At 41.4% G+C, this 15,921-nt stretch overlaps 1 protein-coding gene across 5 annotated transcripts in view; it reads right to left on the bottom strand.

Moving 5' to 3' along the window:
• The window catches only part of TTC6 (tetratricopeptide repeat domain 6), a 196,986-nt gene that overhangs the window by 165,095 nt on the left and 15,970 nt on the right, over positions 1 to 15,921 (bottom strand). For 4 of the 5 annotated variants that reach the window (XM_073638931.1, XM_073638933.1, XM_073638930.1 and 1 more), the window contains exons 5-10: positions 12,226 to 12,341; positions 8,532 to 8,714; positions 3,334 to 3,514; positions 3,028 to 3,132; positions 637 to 741; positions 282 to 350 (exon numbers count right to left, since the gene is read on the bottom strand). In XM_073638931.1, coding sequence (XP_073495032.1) covers positions 282 to 350; positions 637 to 741; positions 3,028 to 3,132; positions 3,334 to 3,514; positions 8,532 to 8,714; positions 12,226 to 12,341 — 759 coding nt within the window. The remainder of the gene's footprint in view (positions 1 to 281; positions 351 to 636; positions 742 to 3,027; positions 3,133 to 3,333; positions 3,515 to 8,531; positions 8,715 to 12,225; positions 12,342 to 15,921) is intronic. The other variant, XM_073638932.1, reaches the window with a different exon arrangement.

Consider the following 15,921-nt stretch of genomic DNA (forward strand, 5'->3'; position numbering starts at 1 on the left):
GTAGTGGACAACACCTTTGATTATTTTCTGTCTTATAGTTATTTATATCAAGCAATAACATTTTTATAGAAAATGACGATGCAGATTTACACAATGCTGGATTTGATAAAAAATTTGAGTAAATTGGTTCATACAATTTGGCAACACATTAAAAAAAATCTTAAGACCAGTCTATCCCGTCAGCTATGTATACAAGTATCACAAAGTGATATATTGACTTATAGCGCTGCCTCTCCTATAAAAAGAGAGAAATATGAACTGTACCATAAGCCATCACTTACTTTCAATGATGCAGAAGATGACATGTGGATATCAGGCAATGACTTGTATCTCTGGGATAAAATTCTGTCCTATAAAGACGAAGAAATATAAAAAAGTTACTTCCAAAAATGGAGGCCTGGGTCCTAGTTTTGGATATTATATATCATAACAAAAGCATATGACATTCTATAAGTGGACAGATCACTATTGTCCTATAGACAAACAGAGACATTTTCTGAAATACTCTGTGCTTCTTCAATAATAAATTATTGCATATTTTCAGGATAGTTATCCCCCTACTGAAAATCTTTTCGCCATCTTAAACATACATGTCCTTCAGAAATGAGATGACACCACTGAACATCTAGAATTTACCAGCATCGCCAGGTCTTCGGGATCTATGTCCTCCTCATCCGATGTGTCGCTATCTGCCTGCATGGACGCAAAATCTTCTATTTCATCCTGCTCAGGCAAGCAGCTCTAGAAAATGGTGAAATATATTCTGATATATAGTTGCAGACATGTCAAATAACGTTAAGGGGCAATCTTCTGCCAGGTTTCACAATGTCATCTATATACATTATTAAATAGATCTCTTGCACCTGGTGGGGCTGATGTATTCATTTTGAAAATTGACGTCAGAAAGCCTGTATAATCTTTTTTACAAAGTTTTCCGGCCTGAAATGAAAATAAGCATTAGAGCTAGAGCTGGAAAATGCTTTTTAAGAAGGTTTTCAGACGTTTTGACATAGTAAGCTTATCAGCCTTATCAGGTCTAAGAGATCTATTTAATAATGTATTCAGTTTGTTTGTATTGTGAAGTCTGGTGATGGAGCGGCTTTAAGCAGAACTGTAAAAAAATAACAATATATATTGTAATATCGTGTGTATTTATAAATCTATAGGGACCTGTTCACATATAGGCTTGGCTCAAGCCGGGAACAGATGCATTACTTGATGGACCTCATTGACTTTGATAGGGTCTGGCGGGGAAAAAACAGTGCATATTTATCCGACATTTCCAACAGAATCTGCAACCACAGAAAGCACTCGTATAGGACAATCGGATGGAGCTCCAAACTGTCACGTCGAGGTTCCAGCAAACAAAATATTAATGTTGTCATGCCATCACCTGGACATTAGTGGTACTGCATCTATAATGACTGCATGTGTAGAAAGGAGAAACAAAAGTACAACAAAACTACAATACTACCAGAAAGTTATTTTACATATTTAAATGCTGCTGAAAATACACTTTTAGGGGGTCGGGACTAGGGTTTGTATTTGTTTAAGGAGACCTGTATGGGGAAAATATTAATATTCTGGGTTTGATCTCTATTTGCTAAGGGGGTCTAGTTTGGGGTTTGTATTAGTTTAGGGGTCTGTATTTATTTTGCAATGTGATTACAAGAGCCATATGCAATGTTCCCTGTGTGTCTTTGTAGTTAGTAAGTTGGGAAGATAGTGATCAGAGCTCTGCTACCTCTAGGAAAGACAACACAGAAATGCATCACATTTATGTAAGCGGCCCTGCTAATCAGCTATAAAGCAGAGGGACACATAGCATCCAGGTAAATAGTGCAGTGAAGGGTACTGTCTACATCCCTCATGGTCAAGGAATGGGTTACTGTCTGTATTCTGAGATGACATAGGCAGGCAAGGGTTAAATGGGTATTCCCATTTCCAAGATCCTATCCCAATATGTAGTAGGTGTAATAATAATAATAAATAATAATAATAATAATAATAATATTAGCAAATACCTCCAATTAGAAATGTAGTATAGTTCTTCTGATTCGCTATGTTGCTTACCCCATGTGCAGATCATTGCAGTAGCTTAGGTACCCATGGTTACGACCACGCATATAGTGACAGTTAGTTGTTAGTGGTCGTAACCATGGATACCTAAGCTGCCCTGCACATGGGGAGAGCAACATAGCGAATCAGGAGCGTGCAGTGTGTGAGGCGTGCAGTGTGCGAGGCGTGCAGTGTGCGTGGCGTGCAGTGTGCGTGGCGTGCAGTGTGCGAGGCGTGCATTGTGTGAGGCGTGCAGTGTGTGAGGCGTGCAGTGTGCGAGGCGTGCAGTGTGTGAGGCGTGCAGTGTGTGAGGCGTGCAGTGTGTGAGGCGTGCAGTGTGCTTGGCGTGCAGTGTGCGAGGCGTGCAGTGTGTGAGGCGTGCAGTGTGCGAGGCGTGCAGTGTGTGAGGCGTGCAGTGTGCGTGGCGTGCAGTGTGCGAGGCGTGCAGTGTGTGAGGCGTGCAGTGTGCGAGGCGTGCAGTGTGCGAGGCGTGCAGTGTGCGTGGCGTGCAGTGTGCGTGGCGTGCAGTGTGTGAGGCGTGCAGTGTGTGAGGCGTGCAGTGTGCGAGGCGTGCAGTGTGTGAGGCGTGCAGTGTGCGTGGCGTGCAGTGTGCGAGGCGTGCAGTGTGTGAGGCGTGCAGTGTGCGTGGCGTGCAGTGTGCGAGGCATGCAGTGTGCGAGGCGTGCAGTGTGCGAGGCGTGCAGTGTGTGAGGCGTGCAGTGTGTGCGCTGTTAGGATTCGCCGACGCCAGGAGAATTCTACTTGCAGTAACATGACCGCCCATACCTGGCGCCAGTGAATCCTGACAGTGCGAGCTGTGAGTATTCACAAGTCTCCAGTAACATAGTGACTGCAGACTTGTGTCCCAAGCCTGGACAACCCTTTTAAAGCAAGTTGTGTCTGCATTATCACAGCCATATAATGTGTCTACACTTACAGTGAATATACTTATGCCGTTATCATTATTACCTCATACTTGGAGAACAGGGTTTTCTGCAAAAGTGATAGAGGAGCTGAGAATTTGGGGGGAGCTGGAGCCCAAAACATCTTGAGAGTGCCTGGGTTCACAAAAGCCTATATATTAACAACAGAGATATATGGTTAAATACAATATAAAATACACATTTGGGATGAGCCCATATATTATATGTATAATAAGGCACCAGGAGAATGCCACCTGAGGCCTTATAATAAGTCACTGCACTTCTTTTAAATCCATCACATCTTTGAATGGGTCGTATCTTGGCTTTTTTTAAATTCTAGAAGACGTGTTACCTGTTCCCCAACAAGCTGCATTCGCGGTCCTTCCACATAATATTCAGCAATCTTCTGCCATTGCTGTAGACTCTGTGGACTTCGAGGGGGCAGGGTAACAACACCGCCCTTCTGGTCCTGAAACTGTAGCGTAGAGGCTGGAATACCATCCTGAAGAAGTCTGCAATGACACGACTTCTCCCTAGTAATTCATATTTAAAGCCTCGTTCACATGGGGTGACAGTAAAACAACAACAAAATAAATGGAGCAAAAAACAGAATTTATACTAATTCTAGAGGTTGATAGCATTAGACTGGCGCTACATGGCATCATGAAGACTGCAATAACCCCTTGTGACATCTCATCTAATGACGGTCATTTTTTTCATGCATTTTCCCACCAACTAATTGACAAAAAGAAAAAAACAAGCGAATAAGTCACACGGACAACATGCTTAGACCTTATTCAGACACCCATGATTGTTCATGTACGTATAAAAAAAAATGGTCATCAGTATTTTCGATCAATTTTCATCACTGTTTTATCAGTTTTTACCATCTAAGTTTCATAAGTGATTTTCACGTACAGAAAAATAAGATACAAAGAATCTATACTTTTAAATAGTTTTTAAAGACCCCATACTCTTGTGTTGATACTTTTCATCCATGCTGGTAAAAAAAGGGACAGGAATTTGTGATTTTTGCACGGACGCACAGTCTGCAAAAATACATGGACATGAGTAGATTATAGACTGTAATAAGTACGAGTTCTGTGAAAATCACAGATAGGGCACATATGTTAAAAAGGGACATCTGAATGAGGGCTATGGGTATGTACATACATCGCACTTTCCCAATGTTTTTCTTCCCATTTCTGCAGTCAAAACTGCAGCATTTTACTGTCCCAGCAAAGTAAATTAGATTTCTCATGCATACGTGGCTTAGATGTCGTAGATTTGAAGCCGTTTCATATGTGAAGCACGTCAGTTCTTTCAGTGTTTTTGCAGCGTCTTTCACACACTTTAATGAATGGGAAAAAAGCATGAAAAAAAAAAAACATCAAAAACGCACGCAAAAATACACTGGGTTTTTTCCTGCCAACACATTAGTATTTGAAGCAGATTTTTCTGCGGCAAATACTGAACGTGTGCACATACCCTTAGTTTTGAAAATAATGTGAAGGACGCAAAAAACAGCAACAAAAGCCAAGAAAAAAAATGCACTGTTTGTAGTCAGCTTCATATTTGTCTATTGACTGATAGTTAACATCTGGTTATAGTGGTTTTTTCTGCAAAAATTGTGGCCAAAAATGAAAGAAAACAAGTCAGTTTTGCAAAAAATGTTCCATGAGCAACGATCCTTATAGTTTCATGCTATCCATAAACCCAGTAGCTGCCCATGGATTTTTGCCAGTGGATCCCATCAGTTTTAAAGGAACCTTCTGTTGGCAATATATAACACCCATAGAGCCTGGCAGACCAGCTAGTGGAAGCTAAAACATAAAACTGGGTCCTCACAAATCCACATTTTACATATGGAGATTTTGCTGCAGATCTGGAGAGGAATTCATTGCAGATTTAATCCCTCTTCAACAAAAATGATTAATTCTGTAGCGAAAAATCTGCAACAGATACTGACAGTTTGTGGATATTAAAATTGTACATCACATGTCAATTTCTGTGCAGGATATTATTTTGCAGGGTATGCATGAGATCTTTTCACATCCTTATTGCAAATACTGTAAGGGCTTGTTCACACACTGCATTTTTGCCACGTTTTTTTCCTGGTGGGAAAAAAGTGGCATTTTACAATACATGCAAGGTGAAGAGATTTCTGAAATCTCATGCACACGCTACTTAATTTTCCATTGTGAATTTGAACCATGAAGGCATTTTTCACTTCTGCACCGTGTCACTTCTTTCAGTGTTTTTGCAGCATTCTTCACCCATTCAAATGAATGAGAAAAAAATATGCAAGAAGAAAAGTGTACCAAATACGCACATGAAAAAACATAAAAAATGCAAACAAAATACATCAAAAACGCAAGTAAAAATGCACAAAAAATGCACCAAAAACGCACGTGAAAAAAAAAATAAAAGATGCAAACAAAATACATCAAAAACACAAGTAAAAATTAATAAAAAATAAAGAACTGTGTTTTTCCTGACAACACTCTGGTTTTTACAGCAGAAAAATTTGCTGCAAAAATACTTAGCATTTGAACATATCCTAATCCGCTCTGGATTTTTCCATGTGTAAATGCATGTTCAGTGTGAACGGAGTCTATCAAGATGAATTTTTCATGCCTATTCCTTTGGTTGTTCTTGAAATAAACCTAGATAAATCCCTGATACTCTCTGCCTTACTGAATACGAGTACTCTGACCAGCTAAACACTCAAGTTAATGGTGACCAAAACCTGTAGGCTAATTTTACCATACTGTACATCCATGGTCACCATCACTGTCTCTCAGATATACACATGGATCCTCATCTGGCACAGCAGGTATATAATAAACATCTTTTTTTGCAAGTTTCTTTTTTGGTATTTTATTGCTCATAGAGGTCTGTAACTAGAAACCATTGTTCTGGCAGTTTGGATAATTCCAATAGATAAGAAAACAAGTGTCGGTCATTTGTATTACTCCTTATTTGAATAGTGAAACCAATAAACCCCGTGAGGTTAAGGATCACTGGGGATTGAAACTGGAAACCATTGTTCGAGTCGTTTGCTCAGTGGACACAGACACTATGGCTGATCTGCAAGCACAAGTGGAATTAAAACTTGCCCTTTCTGCCATCTTGTGACCCTCAGATGAAAGATGTGTAATACTCCAGCTCTGCAGTTTGTCCATGTTAGTATAGTCATTTTATACAAATAATTGTGGCATTTATGATATTGTCAATGCAGTCGCTCCCAAATCTTCCCTGGGTATAGGATGTAGTGCAAATCTTAATTCTGTAATTAATACGTTTTGGTAGGAAGGTTGGGGTCAATCAGAACGGTTTCACATGTCCGAGTTTCATAGTCTATGTAAGGATAATTTTTGGACTGGTGGACAGAACTCAACAGCCACAGATGAGGTTGTTGTGTTCGGATGAGGAAACCCATGGCCGGTCTGTTCATGGACCATGAAATTCGGGCATGTGAAATAGACATTGCATGCAAAATCAGAATATCTCCATTTTTGGGGTCCTAATAATTTGTAATGAACATTAATAAAAGGGGACTACATATATTCAAGGGATATGCCATAGATGTCCAATAGATGTGTGCACTGTGTGGCCACCCCTACGCAGGTGGCGTCACGCAACTGGGCCTTGTTTGCTAGATAGATGCGGCTCACAGGGTTTGGACCTGCAACTCTCTGACATTTATGGAATATATCATGGATATTGCAATAATTTCCTAGATGGAACAACCCCTATAATATTTGGGAAAGGTGAAAGACAATATTCACCTTATACTTCAGACGTCAGGCATTTCAATGCAATAAAATAACTATGAAAGTATTGAGATGACAAAAAGGTGAGCTAAAATTAATTCAAACCATGTAATTTGTTGTGTGAGATCCTGAGGGGTCCGAGGTGGACACAGTGACTGGCGAAAGTAAACACATATCATTCACTGGAGGGGCGACAAGTGGGGCCAGGTCGCTGACGACGGATGGCAGTTCTTGACACACTGGGAATCAAGCGTCCCCTCCACACGCTTCCCGTAATGGGCTCTTTGTGTAAATGGGAGGGACTGTCATGGATAAGTGATTTCTTAAGAGAGGCCACATTCCTACAGGAAAGATAATGACTGTCAACCAATTACACCTGTCTTCAGCATTACCTACAAAACTACGCTCCTTTGGGACCCCAAATCGGTGAGCAAAGTAAATCCAGGCTGACACTGCAAGCGAAAGTGCAGAATACTGTCTGAGAACATGGTGCAAAATGTACTATATTCAAACAGTATGAACTGTGATGTATGGAGTAGTCAAAGGTCTCCTGACCCAAACTCAACAGCTTCATATACGCCTACAAGGCTGCGGAGTTCAGGTACGTACACCACAGTCCGTACTTGGATCGTGTTTCATGGATCTCTGGAAGGCACTGATAGCTCCTCATCTAAGCCAGCTTCAGTGCCATTGCTCTGATGTTGGCCGGGATCTCTGGAGGGCACTGATAGCTCCTGATCTAAGACAGATTTAGTGCCATTGCTCTGAGGCTGGCCGGGATCTCAGGAGGGCACTGATAGATTCTCATCTAAGACAGCTTTAGTGCCATTACTCTGATGTTGGCCGGGATCTCTGGAGGTCACTGATAGCTCCTGATCTAAGCCAGCTTTAGTGCCATTGCTCTGAGATTGGCCGGGATCTCTGGAGGGAACTGATAGCTCCTGATCTAAGCCAGCACTAGTGCCATTGCTCTGAGGCTGGCTGGGATCTTTGGAGGGCACTGATAGCTCCTGATCTAAGCCAGCTTTAGTGCCAATGCTATGATGCTGGCCGGGATCTCTAGAGGGCACTGATAGCTTCTCATCTAAGCCAGCTTTAGTGCCATTGCTCTGAGGTTGGCCGGGATCTCTGGAGGGAACTGATAGCTCCTGATCTAAGCCAGCTTCAGTGCCATTGCTCTGATGTTGGCCGAGATCTCTGGAGGTCACTGATAGCTCCCGATCTAAGCCAGCTTTAGTGCCATTGCTCTGAGGCTGGCCAGGACCTCAGGATGGCACTGATAGCTCCTGATCTAAGACAGCTTTAGTGCCATTGCTCTGAGGTTGGCCGGGATCTCTGGAGGGAACTGATAGCTCCTGATCTAAGACAGCTTTAGTGCCATTGTTCTGAGGTTAACCAGGATCTCTAGAGGGCACTGATACCTTCTGATCTAAGCCAGCTTTAATGCTATTGCTCTGAGGCTGGCTGGGATCTCTGGAGGGTACTGATAGCTCCTGATCCAAGCTAGCTTTAGTGCCATTGCGATTCTGACGCAGCCTCATGGAGCAGCATCAGGAGCGTATGGTTTGGGCCAGCGGTGCAATGATGCTGATAACCTGAACTGCTAATCAATTAGAAGCACTCATCTCCTGGGAGTGAGGAAGTCGAGAGAATGATGGGCTCCTAAAAAAGAAGATGGGATTAACCTTTCAATGGACCTTGAGGATGTTTAAAGAACACTGGCAAAACCAGAGATGATTTATTACCAACATTAAGATATTAAAGACATTATTACCCCAGGTCTTCTTCAGAGCCATTTGGCAAGAAGTCATGTTTGGCATCAATTATATTGGACTCAGTATGATGGCCTCTTCTGTCCACTGTGTGATGCACCCGCGATGACACTTGTAGGTAGCGTGGTAAAACATGGCTGGGGGACATTGTGCATAAGTGATGGATTGTCTGATGTTCACCAAATCTGAAAAGTAGAGAGGAATAGAATTAAATGACTGCTCTCAAGTTCTAACATGGAATGTAAAGATGAAATAACTTGATTGGTCATTCTGGTTACAACATGTCCCCGATAACTAGAAAGTCCCATAACATTTACTTTTCTGCTGGATAATTTTTTTTGCACATGAAAATTAACTACAGTTATAAATGACATCTGATATTTTGTGTTAGGACCCAGGAGCCATTGAGCTCCACATAACAGAATAGATCTGTGGATATATTCAACCTAAGCGGACCTTAGCGGCAAATTCAACGGATTTGTGCACTTGTACACAACACATGCAATGTGTATTTTCAGCATTCGATGGGCAAGTATGCAGTCGCATATGATGAGGCTTTACATTTAGCACATATGCCACGAAATCTCCGCAGTGCATGCACCAAAAGTATCTCCATAACATGATGTGGATCGAGCCTAACACAGCCAGTATTAAAGAGGCTGTCCAGGTTTATGATGAAAGTCTGCATTCACTGCACGTGACTGCAGAATTTTAAATCCACATCGAGCACTGTCAAGATTCTCTGGTGCCACAAACGAGAGCAGGCAGTCATGTAACTGCAAGTATGTAATATGCATACTTCCAGCCACATTCTAACTAGACATGCACAGACTCGCACATCTAGTCGGAATGTGGCCGGAAGTATGCATATTACATACTTATGATCACGTGACCGCCAGTGCTCACAAGCAATACCAGAGAATCCTGACAGTGAGTGCATAGCAAGCCGTCAGGATTCAGAAGTCTGTAGCCACACAGAGTGAGTGCAGACTTTCATCCCAAGCTTGGACAAACCCCTTTAAATATATGTTGCATTTTATTGTTTTTTTATTGCTTTTTTAGATTTATTTCATCCAGTAAAAAAAAAAAACAGAAATCACAACGGATTGGGACAGATATATTCATCATACATTTTGTAAATCTGTATTCCATGCCACCAGTGTGAACACATGTAGACATGGTGATGGTCAGTTTACTGATAAATCAAGCTATAATACATATGTTACTTACTGTCATGTATAAATCAAGTGTCTGCAGCCAAACTATGCTTAAAAAAAGTAATGTTCAGTCATAACTTGGGAGCAATCACTGATGCCCGAGGGTTATTGAGGATGGCTTCAATTTCTTTTTCCTATCAGTTTATACAGGAGCTATAGAGAAAACTAAACTTTTACGCTGTGTTCTTTAGGACACAGAAATGTTAATTTTTTTTCTGGATTTTCACAAGCTCATTATCTCCTAGTCCACCACTTTGACTAGAAAGTCGAGCAGTAAAACGCTTGGTCCTTTGCACAAAAATAAACAGAATACTAAAACCCTACAGTCCTTAAAGCATTTTACTATTGTCTAGAGTTTTTACAACCCTACAAAACATGTCGCTGACCTCTGCGTGATGTCACCCTGTCACCTCAGCCCTTTCTCTCAATGAATACTCAAGAAAGCCAATGTTTGGCACGACCGTCCTGACAGCCGCCCCAGGAACTTTCCTCGTTGGCAAACATTCCCAGAAGTCTATCAGCAGAAAGCAGTTGTTTTTGGCGTGTTGCAGGTAAAGAGGTGCATGTTTTTATAGCCTCACGTCTCCTTAGCCCAGCTATTTATCACTCTTTATGCTGGGAGACAGAGGAGTGTTGAAGCTCCGTGTGTGGCCAATTTCAGCCTAATGCACAGCGAAAAAAAAATATTTTTCTGCTTTGTGAGACTGGAGAGGGAGAAAACGTCAGTGCATTTCTGAGCCGTAATCTGACAGTATTTATTGAAGGGGTAGGAGGTCTTTGTCTTTTACTGCTATCCGTTCTCATACATAATCTGGCCTAGGTGAAGAAGCTGTAGATAAGTAAGGGCATGTATGGAGGTCACCAAAATGCCAAGGTGATTGCTTTAGAAAATCAGGCCTCTTCTTATGAAGCTGTCTTGAAATGAAATGCTCAAAGTAGTTTTATGAATTTATAAAGGTCAACAACATACGGTTTGGGTATATTCTTCTTCTTCACTTGGGATATAGTAGCAGGTGATGATGTGAGAGATCCCAGAAGAAAATGAGGCCAGTCTGGCTCAGAAAATCTGAATATAAGTTTTGCCTTTTCTTTTGTTCCGGCTGCCTTTATTTATGACGGTTGCAAGTGGCATCTAAATTACTAAGGAATTGTCAATGATCTTGTTCATTGGATTTTCTATCAACTATGCAAAAATATATTATTCTTATACACCTGGCAAACATTTACGGTATGTCTGTTTAGTGTCTGCAAAAAAAAGATAGCTTTTCATACATGGTCTGTTTTTCATCCGGTTGAATCCATGTGTCACTAGTTCTTTGGAAATAGGTTTCCAATGGATCTTCTAGCAACCTATCCATGAAAAACAGAAAGCACACCGATGCCATGCGTTTTCTGACCGTTTTTAGATCTGTCCGCAAAAATAACCAGAGCAGGACGTGCCTCATGGACATGTTTCTGTGGACCATGTGTCCACAGAAAACATTGTGGATTGGCCACACAGAATATAATCTGTTCCTGTGTTGTTTCTGGAAAAAAAATAGACCTCTCATGTACAACAAATGCTGACATGTGAATAAAACCTAAATTTAACATTAGGATAAGGCCCTAATCCTGGACCATAAGTACATTTGGTATCTCCTAATTCAGAGGGTCTTCTATCCAGGTAAGAGCTTCTCTTTGCCATTTAGAACGCAAAATCCCTTAAAAATGTCCAAAATTACTGCTTAATCCTTACAGAATTATGTTTTGCTTCCTTTTTATATTATTAGTTGGGTTGATCACTCTTTAAAACTCTATAAATTAGGTGTTTCGCAGTTCAGACCTTGATCTGATATAACAAGTCCTGATGCTGTATGGACATGCTGCTCCTGATTATTGGCCCATGTCGACAGAGAAAAAAAGCAAAAACATTGTCTGATCGCATTTTTATGTTGCCTAAGAAATAATAATTATCAGAAGCGCATCTCTCCACGTAAATAGGAATATGTGCAGTCTCCAATAGGCAAACTGCATGGGAACCAAAACATTTCTTCATCCACAGACAGTTTGCATTGGCCTGTAGAAAAATGGCTTTAAATGGTCGCAGATGGACTTGTTGCAGTCAATCGGCCACAAAAATGGGCAGAAACGTTACTTTTTGTAAGGTGCATGAGGTTGCACTTCTAGATACTGTTTCATGTGCCAGGAATTTCTGAAAGTAAAACTACAAATGCACAAGATGGATGGGATCAAATGCTTCTGCCATCTTACCAATATTTTAAAGAATGTGGCATTTCCTACCGCATTGTGCTCCAGGTGTAACAATTGTATATGAAATGCATCTATTAATTGAAAATTTGTCCAGCATTTTCTTCACTCCTTTTAGCATTTATACTAGAAGAAATTAGATCTCAAGCTTAAAACATTTTGTGCCCATGTTGCTTTTGCAGACAGAACAAACAGAAAATGTGCGCATATGGGATAGTCTTATAAAAATTACTTTTTTCTCGGCTTCCAGGTGGCAAGGAGAGCTGCATTAGGGCGAGCCTTTGTTGTCTCGCGTCTCGTTGGTGGCGCTGCATCTTGTTTTAGGTGAATGATGTCGGAGAAAGAGATCTGAAGAAAAAAAAGAAAAAACAAGATAAACATTTCAGGGCTTTAAAAAGGGGAAAACAAGATTTTTTACAATCAGCAAAAATACAAACAGTTGTCCTGTCATCGCCTAGTGATTTCTCACCGCTGTCCCTCCCTCAGAATACAGCCAGGCAGTCGCCACTGCTCACAAAAGCAACAGACCCTCAGATCCAGCAAATACTCCACTTATCCTGGGATACAATGGAATTGGTAAGGTTCATAGTCAGCACAATAAGACCTACAAAAATGGCACGCATGATTGCTATGTATATGGTCGGTACATATATTACACGTGGATCACAATACCATTACTGGCATCATAGAGAACAGATACACTATCGTTGATGTACAATGTAAAATCTGCAGATAACTAATGAATGAGATCATTGGACACGTTATAGGCAGATTGCAGAAATCACACAGACAGCAGAGTGCGGACCAGCATGGGGCACTCTTATCACTGGCGTGTTCTGCACTCTCTTAAAGCTGACACTTCTATATTGTAGTAAATGTGGAGACAGATACATTTCAATATCAGTCTCCAACTAAATGTTAGAAATGTATTCTGCATCCTCCAATAAAACCAACAGCAAAGAATGAAGAGTTATGTCTAGTGTGAGTGTGGGACAATACACCTCAAGAACACCAAGGAAGGAATCCCCGAATCCTGTGCCTTCTGCCCTACACTGGGCATATGTAATTAAAGCACCACTTGCGAGAAAGCACTTGTAATTAAAGTACTAAGTTGCAAGCAAGGCGATCTACAAACCTGGGAACCATAGACAGAAAAAATACCCAATAAAAATTAACTTTTAATAATTATCCTTAAAAGTGTACTCTATAGTACAAGTGAGAAAAAACTACACATATATCTCAAAAACAGGATACCATGTAAGGAGAATATAATATGAAATTAGCAATTAATCCAGACAAACTTACCCTGGATAGCACCTAATAAGATTGCTCTCCCTACCTAACAGCGGAGTGTTCTTCACCCTAAGGTTCAGATGGTGTCCCCGCTCCTCGGAGGCTGTCCCTCTCCTTTCCCTAGGTATCCCTACACAGTCAAAAGATGCCACACACATACATATAAATGGACCAATTGTATTCATGTCATAATTGACATGCTCAATATAAAAAATTACAACAATACCATATCAGTGGGGAGTGGGCAAAAATAGATATAGTTGCACAAATAGAAGGTTTTTGATTTACAGTAGCCCACTAATATAAATAGATAGACATGTGTACCAGTCAGAGCGAGTCCGAAAAAAATATTAAGAATATTTTCATCCCCAATCAAACTAAGATTCTAGCGATGCCATAAATGATATCAATTAGTTGGCCTTTAGTACAATAACTAAATGTAGTCAATCCACAATACAAAATTTCCCAAAGCTATAATAGCAATATTCCAGACATCAATATTATAAGATTCCTCAGACTGGTGTAAAGTCATCCGCAAATAAGGTTATAATTAATCCCTTCGTCCCAACCAACTGAAATAGGTAGAAATGTGTACTAGTCAGACCAAATAAGAAATAGTAATACACTTATCTTAATCTCTAGTCCATCTGAGATTCACACAGTGCCTTGAGTGGTGTCCATTAGATGTCCTTTTTGTACATAACTGAATATAGTCAATCCACAATTCAGAACTCCCCAAAATAGTAACAGCACTCCAGGCATCAATTTTCAAGGTCCCTCAGACTGGTGTAAAATCATCAGCAGTAAAGTTATTTCTTAGGATTAATCCCTTCGTCCCTGGATCAGTTACACCAGTTTTGTCAGGACGAATGGGCCCAAATTCCAACCAACTATTGTGAGAAGCTTGTGGAAGGATATCCCAAATGTTTGACCCAAGTCATTCAGTTTAAGGGCAATGATTAATATTATTTTTTTTTTTTTCATAATAAATAAATATTATGGGTACAATATATTTTTATTTTTTGGGGATTATTATTTTCATTTTTTTTTTAATTTTTTTTTTTTTTTCACTTTCTGGCACTTTTTTACTATAACACTTTGTCCCACAATGGGACTTTCACTTTTTGCAGCCTGACCAGCTGTATAGCATAGAGAGCAGCAGCTCCCTATGCTATGCAGCCTGTCAGTGCTGCACAGGGAGAAGTTACTTTGGTCATGCACTGCGCATGATCAAAGTAACCTCCTGCTCTCTGGTGACCCGGATGTTGTCATGACGATATCGGGTCACCATGACAACATCCGGGAGCCGCCGCAGACACCGCGGGACGCCGGAGAGGAGGTAAGTATTGGCGCTTACCTCCCCTTGCCCCCGCAATGCTGTGATCGACTTCGATCGCAGCATTGCAGGGGTTAATGTGCCAGCAGCAGAGCAGGACCTCTCCTGGCACAGAGCACCGGGTGTCAGCTGTGACAATCAGCTGACACCCCGCGGCGATCGCCCTGCACCGCTTATCTGCAAGCACGATCGTATCACGCGTAATAGTACGTATCTGGTCCATAACGCCCAGGGCGTAGCTACGTACTATTACTGACAAGGCCGTAAAGGGGTTAAACAGAGGGGTTAAACAGTGCAGGTTTCCTTGCTATCATGGCAAGGGTTAATCAGTTCAGTTGATCTCCTGGAGCTATTCATCCTGAACTGTCTCAGCTGTTCAGTGTTGGCCACTTCCCTCTGGTACATATGCTCACCACTGGGACTTGGGTGTTGCCAGTGATAGTTCTACTTCCTGGTTTGGTGGTGAAGGAGAAAGTTCAGTGTTTTGAGTTGGCGGTTGGAGAGTTTTCCTGGAGATCTCTGCGTGGAGTTGGTTTGTGTGTTTCTCTTTATCCTCTCATATTTGGTTTCCCCTTCCTACACCTCCTCTGTTTCCCACTCTGTTGTTTTGTGAGTGTATTTGTATGATTGTAGTTTTCTTTTAACACCATCTGTCTGTTAACTCCAGTCTGTCTGGTGAGTGTTTTCCTATACACTTCAGCCCCTCCCCACCTGGGTTGGGGAGTGATCAGATAAGGGTTATGTTAGGAGCATAGATATGTACGAGAACCCGGCGTCTCTGCGTTCAGGAGTAATCCATGGGGACAAGGATAGACTAGTGCGGCCCTAGTTCGAGGGATTGGGTAGGTGCCCCCAGTCCTTTGTCACTATGTGACACCTATATTGAGAGCTTGTGTCTGTTACCCCTGATTTTCAGTCAGTCAGGAGCTGCGGTCACAAGATGGCAGAGCGAGACCAAAGCTGCGTCGGGAAGAGCAGAAGACGGCAGCTGGTAAGTATATTACTAGGAGCAGGGAACATGTAATAGAGATACCACTCTGGCGGTGAAATTAAAAAAAACAAATGCCAGAGTGATGGTTTAACATTTCCCTTTAATTTGGGCACCTTGTTTTAGAGATTTGTGGTAGGCTGTCCAGTTTATGAAGCTACGCCTGTAGTCGCTGTGTTATGCCAGGCTGCCTAAGCTCAGTGCCATAACCATGCCTTCTATAGCCCTCCCTCAAGCATTTCCAGGCTCCATCCTAAAGATTTACATGTACATCAAATAGCAGTCTATTAATAAGTATTTGGCATACAGCT

The sequence above is a fragment of the Phyllobates terribilis genome, unplaced genomic scaffold, assembly GCF_046119375.1.
Source record: "Phyllobates terribilis strain yellow unplaced genomic scaffold, ASM4611937v1 Scaffold_7__3_contigs__length_470593459, whole genome shotgun sequence".
NCBI classification, from domain to species: Eukaryota; Metazoa; Chordata; class Amphibia; order Anura; family Dendrobatidae; genus Phyllobates; species Phyllobates terribilis.